The 20,534-nt window shown below is 41.2% G+C and overlaps 1 protein-coding gene across 1 annotated transcript in view; it reads right to left on the bottom strand.

Moving 5' to 3' along the window:
• Window positions 1-20,534, bottom strand: part of LOC115143875 (BTB/POZ domain-containing protein KCTD5-like) — a 38,395-nt gene that overhangs the window by 3,041 nt on the left and 14,820 nt on the right. Inside the window, exons 2-5 of the mRNA XM_029684305.2 lie at window positions 12,322-12,430; window positions 12,079-12,170; window positions 6,963-7,058; window positions 4,104-4,229 (exon numbers count right to left, since the gene is read on the bottom strand). Coding sequence (XP_029540165.1) covers window positions 4,104-4,229; window positions 6,963-7,058; window positions 12,079-12,170; window positions 12,322-12,430 — 423 coding nt within the window. The remainder of the gene's footprint in view (window positions 1-4,103; window positions 4,230-6,962; window positions 7,059-12,078; window positions 12,171-12,321; window positions 12,431-20,534) is intronic.

Raw genomic sequence — 20,534 nt, 5'->3', positions numbered from 1 at the left:
GTATTTGCACATGCTAAATGAAAAGCTTGACAGGTGTAGTCAACCTTGGTCCTAAAGAGTGTGTTGAACCAGATGATGTCAGAGGAAGGCCCTAAAAATTGTCAAGACTACAGCCACCCTAGTCATAGACTGTTCTCTCTGCTACCGCACGGCAAGCGGTACCGGAGTGCCAAGTCGAGGTCCAAGAGGCTTCTAAACAGGTTCTACCCCCAAGCGATAAGACTCCTGAACAGCTAATGAAATGGCTACCCAGACTATTTGCATTGCCCCCCCCCCCCCTTCTACTCTGTTATTATCTATGCATAGTCACTTTAATAGCTCTACCTACATGTACATATTACCTCGACACCAGTGCCCCCACACATAGACTCTGTACCCCCTGTATATAGCCCTGCTATTGTTATTTACTACTGCTCTTTAATTATTTGCAATTCTTCTTACTTTTTTTGTTGCTATTTTCTTAACTGCATTGTTGGATAAGGGCTTGTAAGTAAACATTTCACTGTAAGGTTGTTGTATTCGGAGCAGGTGACAAATAACATTTGATTTGAAAGACCAAGTGACTGAAAGCCTGACAGGACCAAAATCCCAGACACAATCCTCTCATGGACCAGGGTTACAAGCACCAGGGCGAAGACACATGGTGGAGTTATGGAAAGAAAAAGGTACGAATATGAGAGTCGAAAGAAAGGAGGGGCAGGAGTTAGGAGGGCAGCAGAGCTGAGCTCTCACCGTTGAGTCATAAGTGCTCAACCCTAATCAGAGTCATTCATTTCATAATCCGTCTCTTCATCTTCACTCTGAGCAACATGCAGCATGCAAATGGCACAGGAAGAAGACAAGTCTTTACAAGAATGAAAATGAATGGGGAGAAAATGTCAAGGGTAAAGTGGGGTGGGGGGGGGACAACATATGGGGTTGTGTAAATGTTACAAAAAACATTCACCTTCCAACTAACTAACATCAGTCCAATGAAGACTCTCCGACTGGGGATGCATCACTAACCAGGTTTCCATCCAACCATTCCATACAAATGAATTACCTGATGCATAAAAACTCACAACAGGACTGATGGAAACAGCAGATGTGTGTAAAAATGTCCCATTGCCGACAAAACATTATAGACAAAGTGGGATAATTGTTTGGTCGGTGAATTTTTTTGTGACAATTCGATGGAAACTCCTTTATGCGCAAATATTGATATAAACTAAACCATCGTGTATAAGTAAACTTGGAGTCACGCAATGATATGTTAGGTTGTACTACCAATACCACATGGAAAAGCATTAAGAGTTCATATGCAGATTAAATAAGGTTTGATGAACTTCATGGTGGTTAAGTGATGGACAATGATGAGGTTGATGCAAATGTTCTAATAAATATTGGAGGGTATTATTTGAATGCTGGTGACATGATCTGTTTGGCTGCCAATTACAAATGATACTGCTCTTATCCATCCCTCATCATATAACCTATCCTGTCCACTTTATCAGTTGAACTGTTGTCAAGAGCGCATACACCAATGTTTTTATGCAAATTTTAGAAAACTTGCACTAAAATCTGTCACGAATTGGATAGAAACCTAGCTGACTACTATTACACCTCTTGGACTTGATTCTCAAAAGTTCTAGCCTCAAACACTCTACTCAACAAATTGGATGCAGTCTATCGCAGTGCCATCCGTTTTGTCACCAAAGCCCCATACACTACCCACCACTGCGACATGTACGCTCTCGTTGGTTGGCCCTCGCTTCATACTCGTCGCTAAACCCACTGGCTTCAGGTTATCTACAAGTCTCTGCTAGGTAAAGCCCCGCCTTATCTCAGCTCACTGGTCACCATAGCAGCACCCACTCGTAGCACGCGCTCCAGAAGGTGTATCTCACCTGGGCACCCCCAAAGCCAATTCCCCCTTTGGTCGCCTTTTCTTCCAGTTCTCTGCTGCCAATGACTGGAACGAACTGCAAAAATCACTGAAGCTGGAGACTCATGTCTCCCTCACCAGCTTTAAGCACCAGCTGTCAGAGCATCTCACAGATCACTGCACCTGTGTATAGCCCATCTGTAAACAGCCCATCTATCTACCTCATCCCCATACTGTATTTATTTATCTATCTTGCTCCTTTGCACCCCAGTATCTCTACTTGCACATTCATCTTCTGCACATCTACCATTCCAGTGTTTAATTGCTATATTGTAATTACTTCGCCACCATGGCCTATTTATTTCCTTAACTCCCTTATCTTACCTCATTTGCACACACTGTATATAGACTTTATTTTATTTTTTTCTACTGTATTAATGACTGTATGTTTTGTTTATTCCATGTGTAACTCTGTGTTGGTGTGTGTCGAATTGCTATGCTTCATCTTGGTCAGGTCGCAGTTGCAAATAAGAACTTGTTCTCAACTAGCCTACATGGTTAAATAAAGGTGAAATAAAAACTTAGCAAATATATTTTAAAAAAAATTAAAAAAAAATTTTTTTTACATTTAAAAATATATGTTTTAATTGCAACATTTGGACATTGACGGGTCGGAGGGAAGGCTACTTTCACATCTAGTAAGATTCACTTGCAATCGAGCTGATATGCCCTCTCTTAAGCGGTCTCTGTGATTGCTTTGCTCTGTACCAAAGTGACATTTAAATCTGATTTAATCTAAGACTTCTTGGGGTGCTTTCACACCAAATTGTTTTGGAGCAATTTCCCCCTTAGTTTGGTTCGTTTGGACCGGTGTGAACACTATCCGGAGCGCACTAAACAATGCACCGTGGTTCATGCAAAAATGGCGGTCTTGGTCAGATGCCATTTGCACCATGGTACGGTTAGCTGCAGGTGTGAATGCAGTCCGGACCAAACAGAGGAAAATAACCAGAGGCGTGCAGTAGGCCGATTATTGGTTGTTTGACTGTAAGCTTTTGATGAAATGCAAGCAGAAGCATATCATAACTTAATATTTCTGAAACATTGTAAGTAGCACTGCATTTATGGGCGCATCTGATGCAGATTAGGGAAGACTGCAAGTGAATCTTACTTGAAGGCTATAGCTCCAATCAAGCCGATATGCCTTCTTTCATTGCCTGCCTGCCCACCTCCCCACCCTCCATTTACCTCAGAGGCTATTGTGCCATTATCTCCCAAAGCGAAAGACATATGAAGTTTGGGACACACAAGTTATGCTTCTTGATAGTCAGATGGATTTAACGTTAGAATTTTTCTCCAATAAACAAATTACTTGCATGAACACGTGTTTTTTGGTGGGGCATTTTAGTTTGTTTGACATTTAGCAATATGAAACCAAACGAACCAAAATTTAAAAAATACAACACAACAAATAATCCAACTGATTCAAACTATAGCTCAAAACTGTGTGTGAAAACACCCTTAAATCGCAGCCTATTTGCAACAATTCAATAGAATGACCAAATCTGGGACTAGAAGGAGCCTGATGAAAATAAGTGAGTGAAGCATGCCCTGGAGGACTGGGCACCTGCAGATGGGACTAGTAATTCCCACAGCTAGGCCTGCTAATTTGATCCAAAAGCCCTCAGAGAATGAACTTCCCCACTAATAGTCCCAGTAATCCTCAAGCCCATGTTCAAGGTCCTACAAACATGGATATTTTTTTTTTGGGGGGGGTTCGGTCTAAGGTCAAATCTAACATTGCATCAATCTTGTAATACTGTAAAAATGCACTTAGGCCTGAATGTAGTCTGACTGATAGCTTTACACTAACAGAACTGTCCTTTTGATTTAGACACCAAATTGTTGAAAGTAAATGTTAACTGCTATGAAAATGGACTTGACTTGATTCAATGAAGGCTAATTCAATCGCTAACCTAACTAATTGACCAATGTTTTATACTTTTCAGAAAATACAAAATTCCCATTATCAATTAATTACTCTGTGCAGCAGTCCAAACCCATCTTCTTTAAAATTGACTCCTCTGAGCGTTTACGTCAGCAAACCAGGGCCATTTATCACTGTCCCATAAAAGCAAGGTTAGTAAATGTGGTACATTTAGACATCCAGAACAAGCCACTATTCAGACAAGCTTGTCATGGAATTCTCACTTGCCTGACTGCCGGTGTTCACACTCACCTTGGCTTTCTCACTGGGCTCACTGTTTGTGCCGTATGATTGGTTGTGCAGCTCCTTGGAGACCACACAAAGGAACTCAGATTGGTCTTCATTTCCGTAGTTATAAGAGGAGCCAATGCTGACCAGCTGGGGGGGTGAGAGGAGAGAGAGAGAGAGCGAGCACAGAAATAATTAGCTTCAGAGACAAAATGAGGACAGAAAGTGGGTTACAGTATACTTAGATAACAGAAATGTGATGAGTTTGAACAGTAATAAAAGCATTAGATAATAGGTAGAAAACATGAGAGCTTGAAACAGTTCAGAACACAATGTGAAATGGCTATAGGCGTCGGTAATATACCGTACACCGGGGTATTTGAAATTAGCCACTAGATGGTTTTCCAATACCGTCAAAATTATTACGTTTATTTATAATAATAAAAGTTCATATTTATAGCTACATTCAAGTAAATACCTGCTTGTGCGATACGTAAGGAGATAAAGATTGAGTTCTTCATTTCACCAGTCACAACTTTTCATTATGAAGCTTACTGGTAGTCCCCAAACACACAGAGTTTGTTTACAAGCACACCACGACGAGACCAGAGCCTTGTGAGTCACTCACTGCTGTGCAGCCAGGTGATCTAGTTACAGTATGGAATGCACAACTAAAATGTCAGAGTGCACCCATCAGACCAACTCATCACCTAATTTATTTACTATTAAGTGAGAGTACTGTATTTATACCTGGAATATCATTTTTCAACAGGAAACGTTCACAAATAGCTGGAGTGGGTCTTTAAAGGGTTAACTTTTTAAGGACAAATAAAACAACTTAGACAGGGATAACAGATTGTTAAACATGCAGACGGTGAGGTGATGTTATGCAAATCAACGCGGAGTACTTCGGCCTACAAAATACATATGACAATGTCAGACAAACACCTGTTCCTCCTCTTAGTCGAATGCGTTTAACTTGTGTTCAGCAAGTCAGTATGTGTACAGTACAGTGTACTCTTGTGGGTGTGCATGTCTCGACATGCCCGGCCTCATTAGCCACTTCTGCAGGAGCCGTGTTGTTCCCAAGAGATGTCTCACACAGGAGGCAAGAGTATTACGCTACTCTATATTGATGCTAAATGTTATAGCTACCAGCTACTGTACCAAGTACAACCAGTGTCAGTTCTCACCCATCGTGATACCCATTCAAGTCCAACGATATGGTCAAAACCTCAACTGAAACCAAATGGGTCTTAAAGTGCAGTCAACTTGCAGATCATTTGTTTTCTGAGGTAACTCTGAATAAGCATTCATAGACCACAGACCGCTGCACCACTCGGCAGCCTAAGGCACTGTATCTCAGTACTAGAGGCGTCATTACAGATCCTGGTTCGACTACAGGCGGAATTGCAACTGGCCGTGATTGGGAGTCTCATAGGGCGGCACACAATTGGCCCAGCGTCGTTCGGGTATGCTCGGGGTAGGCAGTCATTGTAAATAATCCTTTGTTCTTAACCGACTTGCCTAGTTAAATAAAATAAAAAAGTACATTAAAATTTTTAAAAACGTGATTCAAGAACCTTTCTCAACCAATCTAGCATTGATGATCCGTGGACATAGAAAGAGTATTTAGAAACCTGAAGGCAGCCCAGGATCGGGTTCAGTAGCACAAATTGAAGAAAAATATCAGGAAAAGGGTGTGAAACTGGGCGGTACTCTGAACTTCTCCAATAAAAAAAACCATCTACATTTTCTGTTGGAAAACATTCCCTAATGAACAACCCAGGACTGAGTGGCTCTGAATGAGGAGTAATTGGTTACATATCCCCAGACGACTAGGCTCACTGCTGCTGAGCCTTAAGCTTAGGTCAAGTATGTGTTTTAAGGTGTTTCCCGTCTGACCCTTGTAAGACTTTTAGTGACATTCCAGCTGTCTGGGAGATCCAGTGATCCTCTCCCCACAGAGACAGTGGGGTCAGGGGAGACTCAATACTCTTGGGATCTGCAATGCAGCAGAAATGTTTTGATGAATTTACCACAGGTGGACTCCAATCAAGTTGTAGAAACATCAAGGATGATCAATGGAAATAGGATTCACCTGAGCTCAATTTCAAGTCTCATAGGAAAGTTTTTGAATACTCAGGTAAATAAGGTATGTCCATTTTTTTATGAATAAAAAAAACATTTTGCTTTGTCATTATGGGGTATTGTGTGTAGATTGAGGATTTATTATGAATTTATTTTTACTTACTCCATTTTAGAATACGGCTGTAACGTAACAAAATGTGGACAAAAATCAAGGGGTCTGAATACTTTGAATGCACTGTATGTTAAAGATTAAACATGGTCCCAAAAATGTCCTCTTAAGACAATACATTGTCAAGAAAAACATGTAAATAACAAGGAGTATTACCAGAAAACTGACAACATAGTCAAACGGACACAAAGGGTGCCGTGTTCATTTGGGTCTTTGTTGGACAAACAGTACACATCTTAAAATCAACTCAAAATGGCCACCATGTGTGCATAAAGCTGGGATACACAGAGGCCAAAAGGGTTGTGAATGGGTACATAGGAGACATGCAGTCACCAGCCCAAGGACAGAACATTGTGGGACACACTTTTCCACTGTGGTTTGGGAAAGTAGACTCCTCTCCTTTCACAATTCAGCAGAAACGGACTTCTGGGCCCACCCATAACCTATACTGACAAGCTGCAACAACCAATCAGAGCAGAGGGATGCCCAGATTACATATAAGACACTGATTTATTTTTATTGAAGACCATTTCAAATGAATGGATTGTATTGGTTTGGGTGATCGGGTGAGGGAAGTACAAATAAAATAACATTTTTCTCCTTGTGGTGGGAATCAGCATTACCTGCTCAAACTTCCAGCCGTCTGACATTGTGGACACCATCTGGGTGAGCTCCTCCTCTTGGCACTGCAGCACCCGGTACACATGCTTCACTGGAGCCTGGGGAGAGAGTGAGAGCTTTACCCGACCCATATGCATTGGGTGTATAACCCATTAGGACGTCCACTCACGTTGCTCAAAATGACAAAAGAAACATTTAGATAATGCATCGAAACAGAACATGCGACTTAAGTAACGAAGCAGCCAATAAAAAGTTATATTAGAAAATTTGCCAACATGCACCTCGACACTGGTGCCCCTTCACATTGACTCTGACCGGGTACCCCCTGCTTTTGACTGGCACACACACTGGTGCCCCTTCACATTGACTCTGACCGGGTACCCCCTGCTATTGTTATTTACTGCTGCTCTTTAATTATTTGTTATTCTTATCGCTTACTCTTTTTTTTCTCTTTTTGTTCAGTGCATGTGACAAATAACATTTGATTTTGATTTGAAAACACCATTCTAAACAGGCAACTGGATATCGGTTCCATATGCAACAACTAGGATGGGTTGCTAATATGACTAGGATTGTGCCTTTGGCTTCTGGACAATGAAATAAAGTTGATATGAAAACCAATAGAACAGGATATAAATGGCATAGCGGTGAGTCCAATAGGGAAGTAAAGGTATATCTGTCTACACAGAAATAGAATCATTCAAAATACTTAAAACAGAAAGCATGACTGCCACAAAAAAAATACTGTGGATTGTTTCAAATCACAATAGACCTAGCTGATTATTCAGTTGCAGCTGTCAGTGAAAAGCATCTAAGATATGTCTTGATTCTAATTTAAAGTGTTGAGAGAAAAAGGGGAGGGGTGTGTGGCGAAGATATAGACGAGGCTCTCTCCAGAGTGGGTCAGCTGTCTCCCAACAATTCATGCACATTCATTGGGCGACTCCTATACCCTTGGATGATTTGCCATTTTTGGAGTGAAAACATTATTTGCAGAGTTCACAACCTGCTACACTTGAGAGAAACAAGTTTTGGTTTAGTTCATAACCATTTACCAGATTTGTCTTTTGTTTGTGAGCAATGAGAATGTCTGCTTTCTATGTCCTGATGATATTGAGGGAGCATGCGTGCCTGAGCACGCATAGAAGTACCTGGCCTACTACGCGGAAATGTAGGAAAGTGTTTTTTTAACATCCATTGCGAACGATATCTAAAAAATATATAGTCCCTGGGCCTCCCAAGTGGCACAGCGGTCTAAGGCACTGCATCGCAGTGCTAGATTCGTTACTTCATTCCCAGGCGGTGCCACAACGGGCCATGGCTGGGAGTCCCATAGGACGGCACACAATTGGCCCAGTGTCGTCCGGGTTAAGGGAGGGTTTGGCCGGGGGTGCTTTACTTGGCTCATCGCTCCCTAGCAACTCCTTGTGATGGGCCGGGTGCCTGCATGCTGAACGGTGTTTCCTCCGACACATTGGTGCGGCTGGCTTCCGGGTTAAGCTGGTGGCTGTTAAGGAGTGTGGTTAGGCGGACGCATGACTCCAACTTCGCCTCTCCTGAGCCCGTTGGGGAGTTGCAGCGATCAGACAAGATCGAGAAAAAGGGTGGTAAAATACAATTACACACAGTCAAAAGTCTGGACACCTACTCATTAAAAGGTTTCAATTTATTTCCACTATTTTCTACAATGTAGAATAATAGTGAAGACATCAACACTATGAAATAACACATTTGGAATTGTACTAAACAAAACAAGTGCTCTTCAAAGTAACCACCCTTTGCCTTGACAACTTTGCACACTCTTGGCACTCTCAACCAGCTTCACCTGGAATGCTTTTCCAACGGTCTTGAAGGAGTTCCAACATATGTAAAGCACTTGTTGGCTACATTTCCTTCACTCTGCAGTCCAACTCATCCCAAACCATCTCAATTGGTTTGAGATTAGGTGATTGTGGCGGCCAGGTCATCTGATGCAGCACTCCATCACTCTTCTTGGTCAAATAGCCCGTACACAGCCTGGAGGTGTGTTGGCTCAATGTCCTTTTAGAAATAATTGATTGTCCCACTAAGCGCAAACCAGATGGGATGGCGTATCGCTGCAGAATGCTGTGGTAGCGATGCTGGTTAAGTGTGCCTTGAATTCTAAACAAATCCCTGGCAGGGTCACTAGCAAAGCACCGCCACACCTCCTCCTCCATGCTTCATGGTGGGAACCACACTTGGAGATAATCCGTTCACCTACTCTGCGTTACATAGACACGGCGGTTGGAACCAAAAATCTCAAATTTGGACTCATCAGACCAAAAGGACAGATTTCCACCGGTCTATTGTCCATTGCTCATGTTTCTTGGCCCAAGCAAGTCTCCTCTTCTTATTAGTGTCCACAAATTGACTTAACAAGGCACTCCTAATTGAAGTTAGGTTAATGGAAATGCATTTTAGGTGACTAAATCATGAAGCTGGTTGAGAGAATGGCAAGTGTGCAATGCTGTCATCAAGGCAAAGGGTGTCTACTTTGAAGAATCTAAAATATATTTTGATTTGTTTTAACACCTTATTGGTGACTGCATGATTCCATGTGTTATTTCATAGTTTTGATGTCTTCACTACTATTCTTCAATGTAGAAAATAGTAAAAATAAAGAAAAACCCTTGAATGAGTAGGCCTGTCCAAACTTTTGACTGGCACACACACACTTGAAGTCGGCAGTTTACATACACTTAGGTTGGAGTCATTAAAACTTGTTTTTCAACTACTACAAATTTCTTGTTAATAACAAACTATCATTTTGGCAAGTTGGTTAGGACATCTACTTTGTGCATGACACAAGTCATGTTTTTTATCTCAAAAAAGAAAATCAGCCAAAACTGCAGAAAAAAATGTGTAGACCTCCACAAGTCTGGTTCATCCTTGGGAGTAATTTCCAAATGCCTGAAGGCACCACGTTCATCTGTACAAACAATAGTACGCAAGTATAAACACCATGGGACCACGCAGCCATCATACCCCTCAGGAAGGAGATGTGTTCTGTCTCCTAGAGATGAACGTACTTGTGCGAAAAGTGCAAATCAATCCCAAAAATAGAACTGTTTGGCCATAATGACCATCGTTATGTTTGGAGGAAAAAGGCGGAGGCTTGCAAGCCGAAAAACACCATCCCAACTGTGAAGCACACGGGTGGCAGCATCATGTTGTGGGGGTGCTTTGCTACAGGAGGGACTGGTGCACTTCACAAAATAGATGGCATCATGCGGTAGGAAAATTATGTGAATATATTGAAGCAACATCAAGACATCAGTCAGGAAGTGAAAGCTTGGTCGCAAATGGGTCTTCCAAATGGACAATGACCACAAGCATACTTCCAAGGTTGTGGCAAAATGGCTTAAGGACAACAAAATCAAGGTATTGGAGTGGCCATCACAAAGCCCCGACCTCAATCCCATAGAAAATTTGTGGGCAGAACTGAAACAGCGTGTGCGAGCAAGGAGGCCTACAAACCTGACTCAGTTACACCAGCTCTGTCAGGAGGAATGGGCCAAAATTCACCCAACTTATTGTGGGAAGCTTGTAGAAGGCTACCCGAAACCTTTGACCCAAATTAAACAATTTAAAGGCAATGCTACCAAATACTAATTGAGTGTATGTAAACTTCTGACCCACTGGGAATGTGGTGAAATAAATAAAAGCTGAAATAAATCAAATCTCTACTATTATTCTGACATTTCACATTCTTAAAATAAAGCGGTGATCCTAACTGACCTAAGACAAGGAATTTTCACTAGGAAAAATCTGTTTAAATGTATTTGGCTAAGGTGTATGTAAACTTCCGACTTCAACTGTATAGGTCTTTATTTTAGTTTGAAAAATCTGTCCAACAATCTCCACCTTGATAATCACCAGTCCTCAGTGTGAAAGAGCAATGATAGTTATAGGCCTACTACTGCATTGGCCTACAGTCTGAGTTCCTTGCGCTCATTTCTTTAGCCACCAATGGATCAGTGTATCAATGTTAACTGAGCTTTTTGTCGTTTTAATTCTGATTTCTATGATGACAATGAACCACCAGGCTGACATGACAATGAATTTGCGAAACGAAAACGTTATTGAAATGAAACTGTTCCACGAAACTGACACACATAACGGTAGGATAAATTGTAAGCTTCCCCAAACTTGAAACTCATGAGCCGCCTATGAAGTTTTTGCCTATAGGCTACTCATAATATGAAATAAAACATTCAGGTCTAAGTATTTTTCAAAACGCACACTGCCTCCAACTCACATTGTAAAGTGGTGGGTGACACGATGGTAGGCTGCTTCCTGCAATTGAATGGGAGGCGCGCTTCAATTACCAGTTGAGAATTAAAAACAGTAGCTCTTCTTAATCACGCACCAAAACCTTTAACACACGATTTCATTTAAAAATTGTTGCGCAATGAATGTGCTTATAAAAGAACGCGTTTTACTCCAGCAGCAACCAGCTGAGGCACTGCAGGAGAAATCCTGCTCAAAATAGGAACAGTATGCTGTGCGGGTGTGACAGTTGTGTTGGATAAATAAGGTACACACGAAAATACACAGGTCAAATTCATTCAACTAATGATGCAAATGAACCTATAAACCAATAAGCATGATGGTCAAATGTATTTCCATCGACTGGTATTGCCATCAATTCATAAAAAGCATTATTTAGCAATGGGATTTATTTTCTCCCGGCCCTTTTGGCCAACAGTTTGATTTGTCGGCTTTTTTGTTGTTGCTAGCAATTGAAAGTCAACGGAAAGTCAACAGACAGACAGAGGCACACAGACAGAGGCACACAGACAGAGGCATACTGAAGCATGGGATAGAGCAGGTGCATTTACTCTAACAGTGGACTCAGCCAAGGCCAGGAACCCCCAAAGTGATAAAAATCACAAGATGGCGCCGAAAGATAGGAGCTAGAAGCAGAACTGCCCTAAGCAACTTTGCAAGATTTTGTTTTTTTGTGCACAAGCATTTCACTACACCCGCAAAACATTTGCTAAACATGTGTATGTGACAAATAAAATTGATACGGGTTTAAAATAAATGAAAATAAAATCAATAGAGCACAATGTGTCAATTGAGAAGTTCACCTACCTGTAATGTTTTGCAGTCACGTTCCCTGATCTTGTCCTTGAGGAGCTTTATTAAGGATGTGATATTGTAGAATTCAGCTTCCTCCAAGACACCTTCAAAAACACACATTTAGAATCCATCCTGGCAAGAATGATCAACATACTGAATGGACTGCTACAGAGAATACTTGAAAGCTGACATTGGAAACCAACTGCTTCACTGTGCACCGTGGCAGTAATATGCAGATCACATGCCCAGTCTTACCTTCCTCAGCCAGGTCCCTGTTGAGCACCAGCTTGCCATGCCTCAGGTAGTTCAGCACCGGCCCAAAGTATGTGGGGTCTCGGTCTATAAGATATGCACCAGTGTCATCCTGAAAATAGAACAGAAAGAAAATAAAATGTAGTTAAGACTCACAATTCACCGTTGTTGGACGATGAAGACCAAGTTGAGTAAAGAAAGGAAATCCACTGGCCAGCTGTTAATAGAATACATAAAACCACACCAAGTATATCAGGAAACAGAAGCTCTAACATCAGCCCATATAAATGAAGAAAGCGTCTGGGATCATAATCCCTGCATGGGTTGAACTTGTCACAAACGCTGTGGCCTTCCACAGTCGATTCTAGCCTATATTCCCACAAGGACTTGGGGTTTGAGCCTCATGCGCTCAAACAGCGAGCAATCCCATATTCCTGTAAGTACTGTGATTAGAACAGCATTATCTCCTTGGGGAATAGGAGGTTAAAACAATTAGAGCAGAACAGAATGAGATTTGGAACAGGAGGCCGAATCCAGAGGGGACCAAGAGGAAAATACTACTGCACCCTCTTCAATGCAAAACAATTAAGACTGCAGAATGCAACACAATCTTACATACTGTAGGCCTACAAGACGTAACAAATTACACAACCACCCTCTTCATCCATTAAAACACAGAAGTCATTGAGACAGTTTGTCAGCAACCTGCAAGTAACACCTGTCCCCTGAGAAGAGAATAAAAATATCATTCAAGTAAGGATTAAATGGAAATGGTGTGTGGATGTCATTTACAACAACAACAAAAAACTTGTGGATGGGGGGTGGGTGAAACAAAACAAATGTTGTGCAAATCCACTTAATACAACAGGATGTGTGAGTTTGCATGAAGTTGAGTATTTGACTTCAGGAGTGATCTAGACAAATTGTCTGAGGCACTAGAACACACGCTTCATTTTCATACTTTCCAGGCCTTGGTCACAGCCTAACAAACCTAGGCAAACTCCAACGGACACACATACATCTATTCACAGCTACCTTCACCAGATAGACGGTCACCAAATGTTGTGAAACCCAATTAGTCTTTCCTATAATGAGAAACTGTCTCAAAGCATTCTCTATAGTGCTGAACCGGAACCTTTTTGGCTGACTGGCCTCCTTTCCATGGCAAAAATACCCCAGTGGAGCCCATGGGTTATGAACTAGCCTAAATGCTCAGAGTCAGTTTCTTACTCTTCTGCAGACACTAAAGTTTAACCACAGGTACACTACCGTTCAAAAGTTAGGTGTCACTTAGAAATGTCCTCATTTTTGAAAGCAATAAAACTGGCCTTCTTAAGACTAGCCTTCACTTCTCAGAAGAATAGACTGCCGAGTTTCAGAAGAAAGTGCTTAGTTTCTGGCCATTTTGAGCCTGTAATCGAACCTGCTGATGCTCCAGACACTCAACTAGTCTAAAGGCCAGTTTTATTGCTTCTTTAAATCAGCACAACAGTGTTCAGATGTGCTAACATAATTGCAAAAGGGTTTTGTAATGATCAATTAGCCTTTTTAAAATGATAAACTTGGATTAGCTAACACAACGTGCCATTGGAACACAGGAGTGATGGTTGCTGATAATGGGCCTCTGTAGATATTCCATAAATCAGCCATTTCCAGCTACAATAGTCATTTACAACATTAACAATGTCTACACTGCATTTCTGATCAATTTGATGTTATTTTAAATGGACAAGAAATGTAGTGTTGTTTTCTTTAAGTTAAAAAAGGGACTTTTGTAAATGACCAAACTTATTAATGGTAGTGTATATGTGGAGAGTACAGGAGAACAGAAATAGGTCAGCTAAGACTTCCGTCTTCTGGTGTAGCGGCACCTCTACAACACTTACTGACTAAAGTGCTGAGCCAGGTCCATAGTGAATACATCTATTGCCATGTTTGTACTTCGTCAACGTTCAACAATGAGGGGCCATATAAAGTTTCAGTAGACATGCCACCTAGATGTAGAAGCATGCCTCAGTGATGCCATATCTGTACATTGTCTCTTGTCGGTGTGTCAGCTCTAAGCTGCACATCTGCAAATGAGGTGAGCTCCACAGTCCTCTTTCTGTCTAATCCTTTGCCGGGGCACCCTTGAGTTGGTTCATTTGGGCTGGGATCTCTGGGTGCTCATGGCCTTGTGGTTGAGTCCCCAATTGAAGTAACCCTGTTTTTGGGAGAGTGGTGATGAGAGGAGCAGTGGCTCATGATTGATGTGGACCAACACACAAAGGGCACAGTGTTTTAATGAAAAACAAGAGCCTCCCTCTGGGGGAGCACCGGTCGACAAAACACAGGGAAGTGGACGAAAGGACAAGGGAGAAAACCATAGGGAAATCGAGAAAAGGAGTAACAGAGTAGACAAGTAGTGATGTAGAATGGGATAGGAGAGTAAGAAAGGGGAAAAAATTGAATCAGCTAAATTAAGTGATCACAAGTGGAGGTTGTTGTAAGACTAAGATGCTGATGGGGCGCATCCAAGAATGTTCGGGAGTGATACCATAAAAGTCACTTATGATATTTGAATGAGCTCAGGTGGAAGACACACAAGGATATTCAAAGAAAGACTGACAAGTCTAATGAATAATGCAACATGCCATTGTGGGAGAAACTTAAAACTCCCAACAAACCTTCTTGAAGGACAGAAAACATTATTAATTTATGCCCAGTCCATTTGAGGTCCCCAATGGCTGCACTGTCATCTAAGGCCAGATATAAAGCTAGAACCACAGGGATAGCTAGGTAAAGACTAGGTAAAGCCTAGAGCAGCTAGATCAGCTAAGTGAACATACTGTGGTTGTAACGATATGCGCTGAGAGTCGGGAAGCAAGTGTTTTAATAAAATAAACAATCCAAAGCAAGAAACACAGACAGGAAACTGAAACAATAATGCCTGGGGAAGAAAACAAAAGGGAGTGACATATAAGGACGGTAATCAAGGAGGTGATTGAGTCCAGGTGAGTCTGACGCGGCACAGCTGCGCGTAACGATGGTGACAGGTGTGCACCATAACGAGCAGCCTGGTGACCTAGAGGCCGGAGAGGGAGCACACATGACAGTGGTGAATATAAATCGACAGTGGATGGAAAATGCCAAACCCTACACCTAAGACGGAAAAATTGCTCTTAGTTCATGAGCAAGATATTGGCAGCCAGATATACGGTCTGTTGCCAGATACATTAGCTGGGGCTGTGGCAGCCGGTTATTGTCATAAAAAGGACTGCCAGTCTCACAGTAAGTGACCGTTAATTAACAAACTCATTTAGAATCTTCAGGCCTCCACACATACAAGCCTCTGATGTGTGCCTTTGAAACATCTACATTTAAAAAATAAAAAAAATGAATACATTGGATTTAATATATTGTACACTATCACAGTAAATCCATTAGTCATGTCTAAAGAAACATTGAAATGAAGAACATTTCAGAAGAACAGAATGAGCTGGCCTATGTTATAGGCTTGTTAATTTAGCTGACAAGATATGCCATGTGTCCCTTGACATTTAGTAGTAGGTAGAATTGAACTTGTCAGCTTGAATAAAAGGATATTTGTCCCCATTAGGCCTACTGTGCAAGTGAGCATATTAAGTGGCTATTTTGAGCTTATATATGTGAACATTAAAACAACAATAAAATCGATAAAAACTGGTCCTATATGCTAGTTTTAGGAGTTATTTGGCAACTTTAGATGTGACGATACAAATCTCATCTTAACAAATATCCAAACATGAGCAGCATGGTGCGACTACAGGCTATTGATAAGAGAAAGTAGAGAGAAAAAAGCTTGGGCTCTGTTCCTTGCCTCAGGCTGCATTCTCATCAGTGATCATATTTTCACCCATCATACTATTCTCTTTCCTGAATATGTACTATTTGTTAAGATTTAGAATGGACCATTATCAAATGGGCAGGAACAGAGGCGGGGTGGGGGGGGTGGATATACATGACATCTGGAGGCCATGCGTTCCCAGCCTGTCCGTTTTGTAGGCTACTTCGGGTTTATAGCAGAGCATGTGCTTAATGATCAGCTGAGAAATAAACATGACACCTATTTCTCTCCACAGATCAACCACTGTTTGAGATGCATGCTCTTGCTGCCAGACACGTGATATTCCGCCCAAACTCTGAACTCCATGGGCTCTCAAACCTTGTTCCTGCAGCTACCCCGTGCTTACATTTGGGAACCAAGTGAAATCTGTTCGGGAACATCGATAGTAACATGTATTCGCAACTAAACATATTTCACTAAACTGTTGACAGCCTTTCTGCGTGCTCGAGAAAGTTCTAAAAGAGAGATGGAAACACAAGGTGTGGAAATATTCTGTAGAACTGAAGGTAATATATCACCCAATTATTTATGAAAATATAAATCCTATTATTATGCCATTCAAAATAAAAATCACTAAATGTAGGCTAATTGTAAGCCTCCCTGCAAAACAACCAACAGCATTGCCCAGGCTATACGTTCTCTCCCAGACTCATGGATATACATTTTGGAGCATAGCATAAGGTAACCAGTCCATCCAGTATGCATAATAATAAAGTCCACGCTCAAAGGCGATTGCTCAAATTTAAATTAATGTTGGAGTAAAGGCTTGTTCAATTATGTACCAAAATAAATCTTGAAATCAGTTTTGTTTTAGGTTTTTCCTGCCATGGGTAATAATTCGTTTTTATTTCCCCCCCCACACAGGTTTGGGCTAATAGGTCTACACACATAAGACCTATGGGTCTTAGAGGGACAAGAGCCCCGAGTACCAGTCCATTAGGACCTTATGGTAGTTGGGTACTACCAACGCATGTCCAGAGTAGAGGTCGACCAATTAAATCGGAATGACTGATTAATTAGGGCTGATTTCAAGTTATAACAATCGGTAATCGTAATGGCTACCTGTTATGCGAGTGCAGCAAGGAGCAAAGGTAAGGTGCTAGCTAGCATTAAACGTATCTTATTTAAAAAAAACTAGCAATCATAATTACTAAACATGGTTGATGATATTGCTAGTTTATCTAGCTTGTCCTGCGTTGCGTATAAATCGATGCAGTGCCTGTTAATTTATCATTGAATCACAGCCTACTTCGCCAAACGGGTGATTTTTTAAACCTGCATATTTAGTTAATATTGTCTGCTAACATGAATTTCTTTTAACTAGGGAAATTGTGTCACTTCTCTTGCATTCTGGGCAAGAGTCAGGGTCTATGCAGCAGTTTGGGCCGCCTGGCTCGTTGCGAACTGTATGAAGACCATTTCTTCATAACAATTACAGCAAACTCACCAAACGAGGGATGATTTAACAAAAGCCCATTTGCGAAAGAAGCACAATCGTTGCACGAATGTACGTAACCATAAACATCAATGTCTTTCTTAAAATCAATACATTGAGGTATTTTTTTAACCTGCATATTTAGTTAAGAAATTCATGTTAGCAGGCAATATTAAACTAGGGAAATTGTGTCACTTCTCTTGCGTTCATTGCACGCAGAGTCAGGGTATATGCAACATTTTGGGCTGCCTGGCTCGTTGAGAACTAATTTGCCAGATTTTTACATAATTATGACATAACATTGAAGGTTGTGCAATGTAACAACAATATTTAGACTTATGGATGCCACCCGTTAGCTAAAATACCAAACGGTTCCGTATTTCACTGAAAGAATAAATGTTTTGTTTTCGAAATGATATGGTCAAATCCGGAAACTATTAATGACCTAAGGCTCTTATTTCTGTGTGTTATTATATTATAATTAAGTCTATGATTTGATAGAGCAGTCTGACTGAGCGGTGGTAGGCAGCAGCAGGCTCGTAAGCATTCATTCAAACAGCACTTTCCTGCATTTGCCAGCAGCTCTTCGTAATGCTTCAAGCATTGCGCTGTTTATGACTTCAAGCCTATCAACTCCAAGATTAGGCTGGCAATACTATAGTGCCTATAAGAACAGCCAATAGTCAAAAGGTATATGAAATACAAATGGTATAGAGAAATAGTCCTATAATAACTACAACCTAAAACTTCCTACCAGGGAATACTGAAGACTCATGTTAAAAGGAACTAGCAACTTTCATATGTTCTCATGTTCTGAGCAAGGAACTTAAACATTAGCTTTTTTACATGGCAAATTTTTTACTTTCAACACTTTTTGCATTATTTAAAACAAATTGAACACATTTAATTATTTATTTGAGACTAAATAGATTTTATTGATGTATTATATTAAAATAAGTGTTCATTGTTCATTCAGTATAATTGTAATTGTCATTAATATACACACACATGTATAAATAAAAATAGTCTGATTAATCGGTATTGCTTTTTTTTTTGGTCCTCCAATAATGGGTATCGGTGTTGAAAAATCATAATCGGTCAACCTCTAGTTCAGAGTGCATAAAAGCAGATTAGTGGCTCAGTCAAGTAGAATTTTACTGCGGTCATGACTCACGGCTGCCGGTGTGGCGGTAATATAGTCACCGCAACAGACCTACCCATAGAACTATACGGCCAAGCACTGAAAGTCTCTTCAACAACTGTTGGACCAACTTCCATTGCATCATAGAGTGGATGAACTATATTGAACAAAAATATAAAAACGCAACATGTAAAAGTGTTGGTCCCATGTTTCATGAGCTAAAAAAAAAAATCCCAGAAATGTTCCATAAGCACATGAAGCTTATTTCTCTAAAATGTTGTGCACAAACTTGTTTACACCCCTGATAGTGAGCATTTCTCCTTTTCCAGATAATCCATCCACCTGACATGTGTATAATATCAAGAAGCTGATTAAACAGCAGGATCATTACACAGGGGGACCTTGTGCTGGGGACACACACAAAAAGACTACTACAATGTGCAGTTGTCACAACACAATGCCACAGATGTCTTAAGTTGAGGGAGCATGCATTTGACATGTCGACTGCATGAATGTCCACCAGAGCTGTTGCCAGAGGATTGAATGTTCAGTTCTACCGTAAGCCACATCCAACGTTGTTCTAGAGAATTTGTCAGTAAGCTCAACCGGCCTCAACTGAAGACCACATGTAACCACACCAGCCCAGGACCTCCACATCCAGCTTCTTCACCTGCATAACCATCTGAGACCAGCCACCCCTCGCACATCTGCTGAAACTGGGTTTGCACACCCAAAGAATTTTCACACAAACTGTCAGAAAGTCTCGGGGAAGCTCATCTGGGTGCTTGTCGTCCTCACCAGGGTCTTGGCCTGACTGCAGTTCGCCGTCATAACTGACTTCAGTGGGAAAATGCCCACCTTCAATGGCCACTGGCACACTGGAGAAGTGTGCTTGTCACGGATAAATCCCAGTTTTAAAACTTAACCGAGCAGGTGACTGACAGTGTATGGAGTCGTGTGGGTGAGCGGTTTGCTGATGTCAACATAACTAACACAATCGCATTTCATCAATGGCAATTTGAATGCACAGAGATAACGGGACGAGATCCTGGAGGCACATTATCGCACTATTCATCCACCGCCATCACCTCCTGTTTCATCGTGATAATGTCATAAGGTTCTGTAGACAATTCCTGGAAGCTAAAAATGTCCCAGTTCTTCCATGGCCTACATACTCAGCATACCTGTCATCCATTGAGCATGTTAGGGATGCTCTGGATCAACGTGTACGAGAAATAGTGTTCCAGTTCCCTCCAATATCTAGAAACTTCGCACAGCCATTAAAGGAGTGGGACAAAATTCCACAATCAACAGCATGATCAACTCTATGCGAAGATGTATAGCACTGCATGAGGCAAATAGTGGTCACACTGGTTTTCTGATCCATGCCTCTACTTTAAAAAAAGGTTCTGTGACCAACAGGTGCATATCTATATTCCCAGTCATGTGAAATCCATAGATTAGTGCCTAATTAATGTATTTCCTTATATTAACTGTAACGCAGTAAAATGTTTTAAAACTGTTGCATTTATAATTTTGTTCTGTGTAGTAGACCAAAGTGCTTAACAAAAACCCAAAGACATGAGGGTAAACAAGGTGTAATTAGAAGGGAGGATACACATCTGAGGGGAAAGCCTTAAAAGCGTTCCCTAATCGTTCTCCCATACACAATAGAAATCCTCCTGCAGGAAATACCACGGTGGCCCACCCTTCAACGACATGGAAGTCAAACGTTTGCTGGAGCTTGAAAATGCCTAGCACTTGAAAGCTTAAAG

This window comes from Oncorhynchus nerka, linkage group LG16 (genome assembly GCF_034236695.1).
Source record: "Oncorhynchus nerka isolate Pitt River linkage group LG16, Oner_Uvic_2.0, whole genome shotgun sequence".
Lineage (NCBI taxonomy): Eukaryota > Metazoa > Chordata > Actinopteri > Salmoniformes > Salmonidae > Oncorhynchus > Oncorhynchus nerka.
Note: the sequence above shows the minus strand (reverse complement) of the source record. Positions and strands in the feature narration are given on the sequence as shown.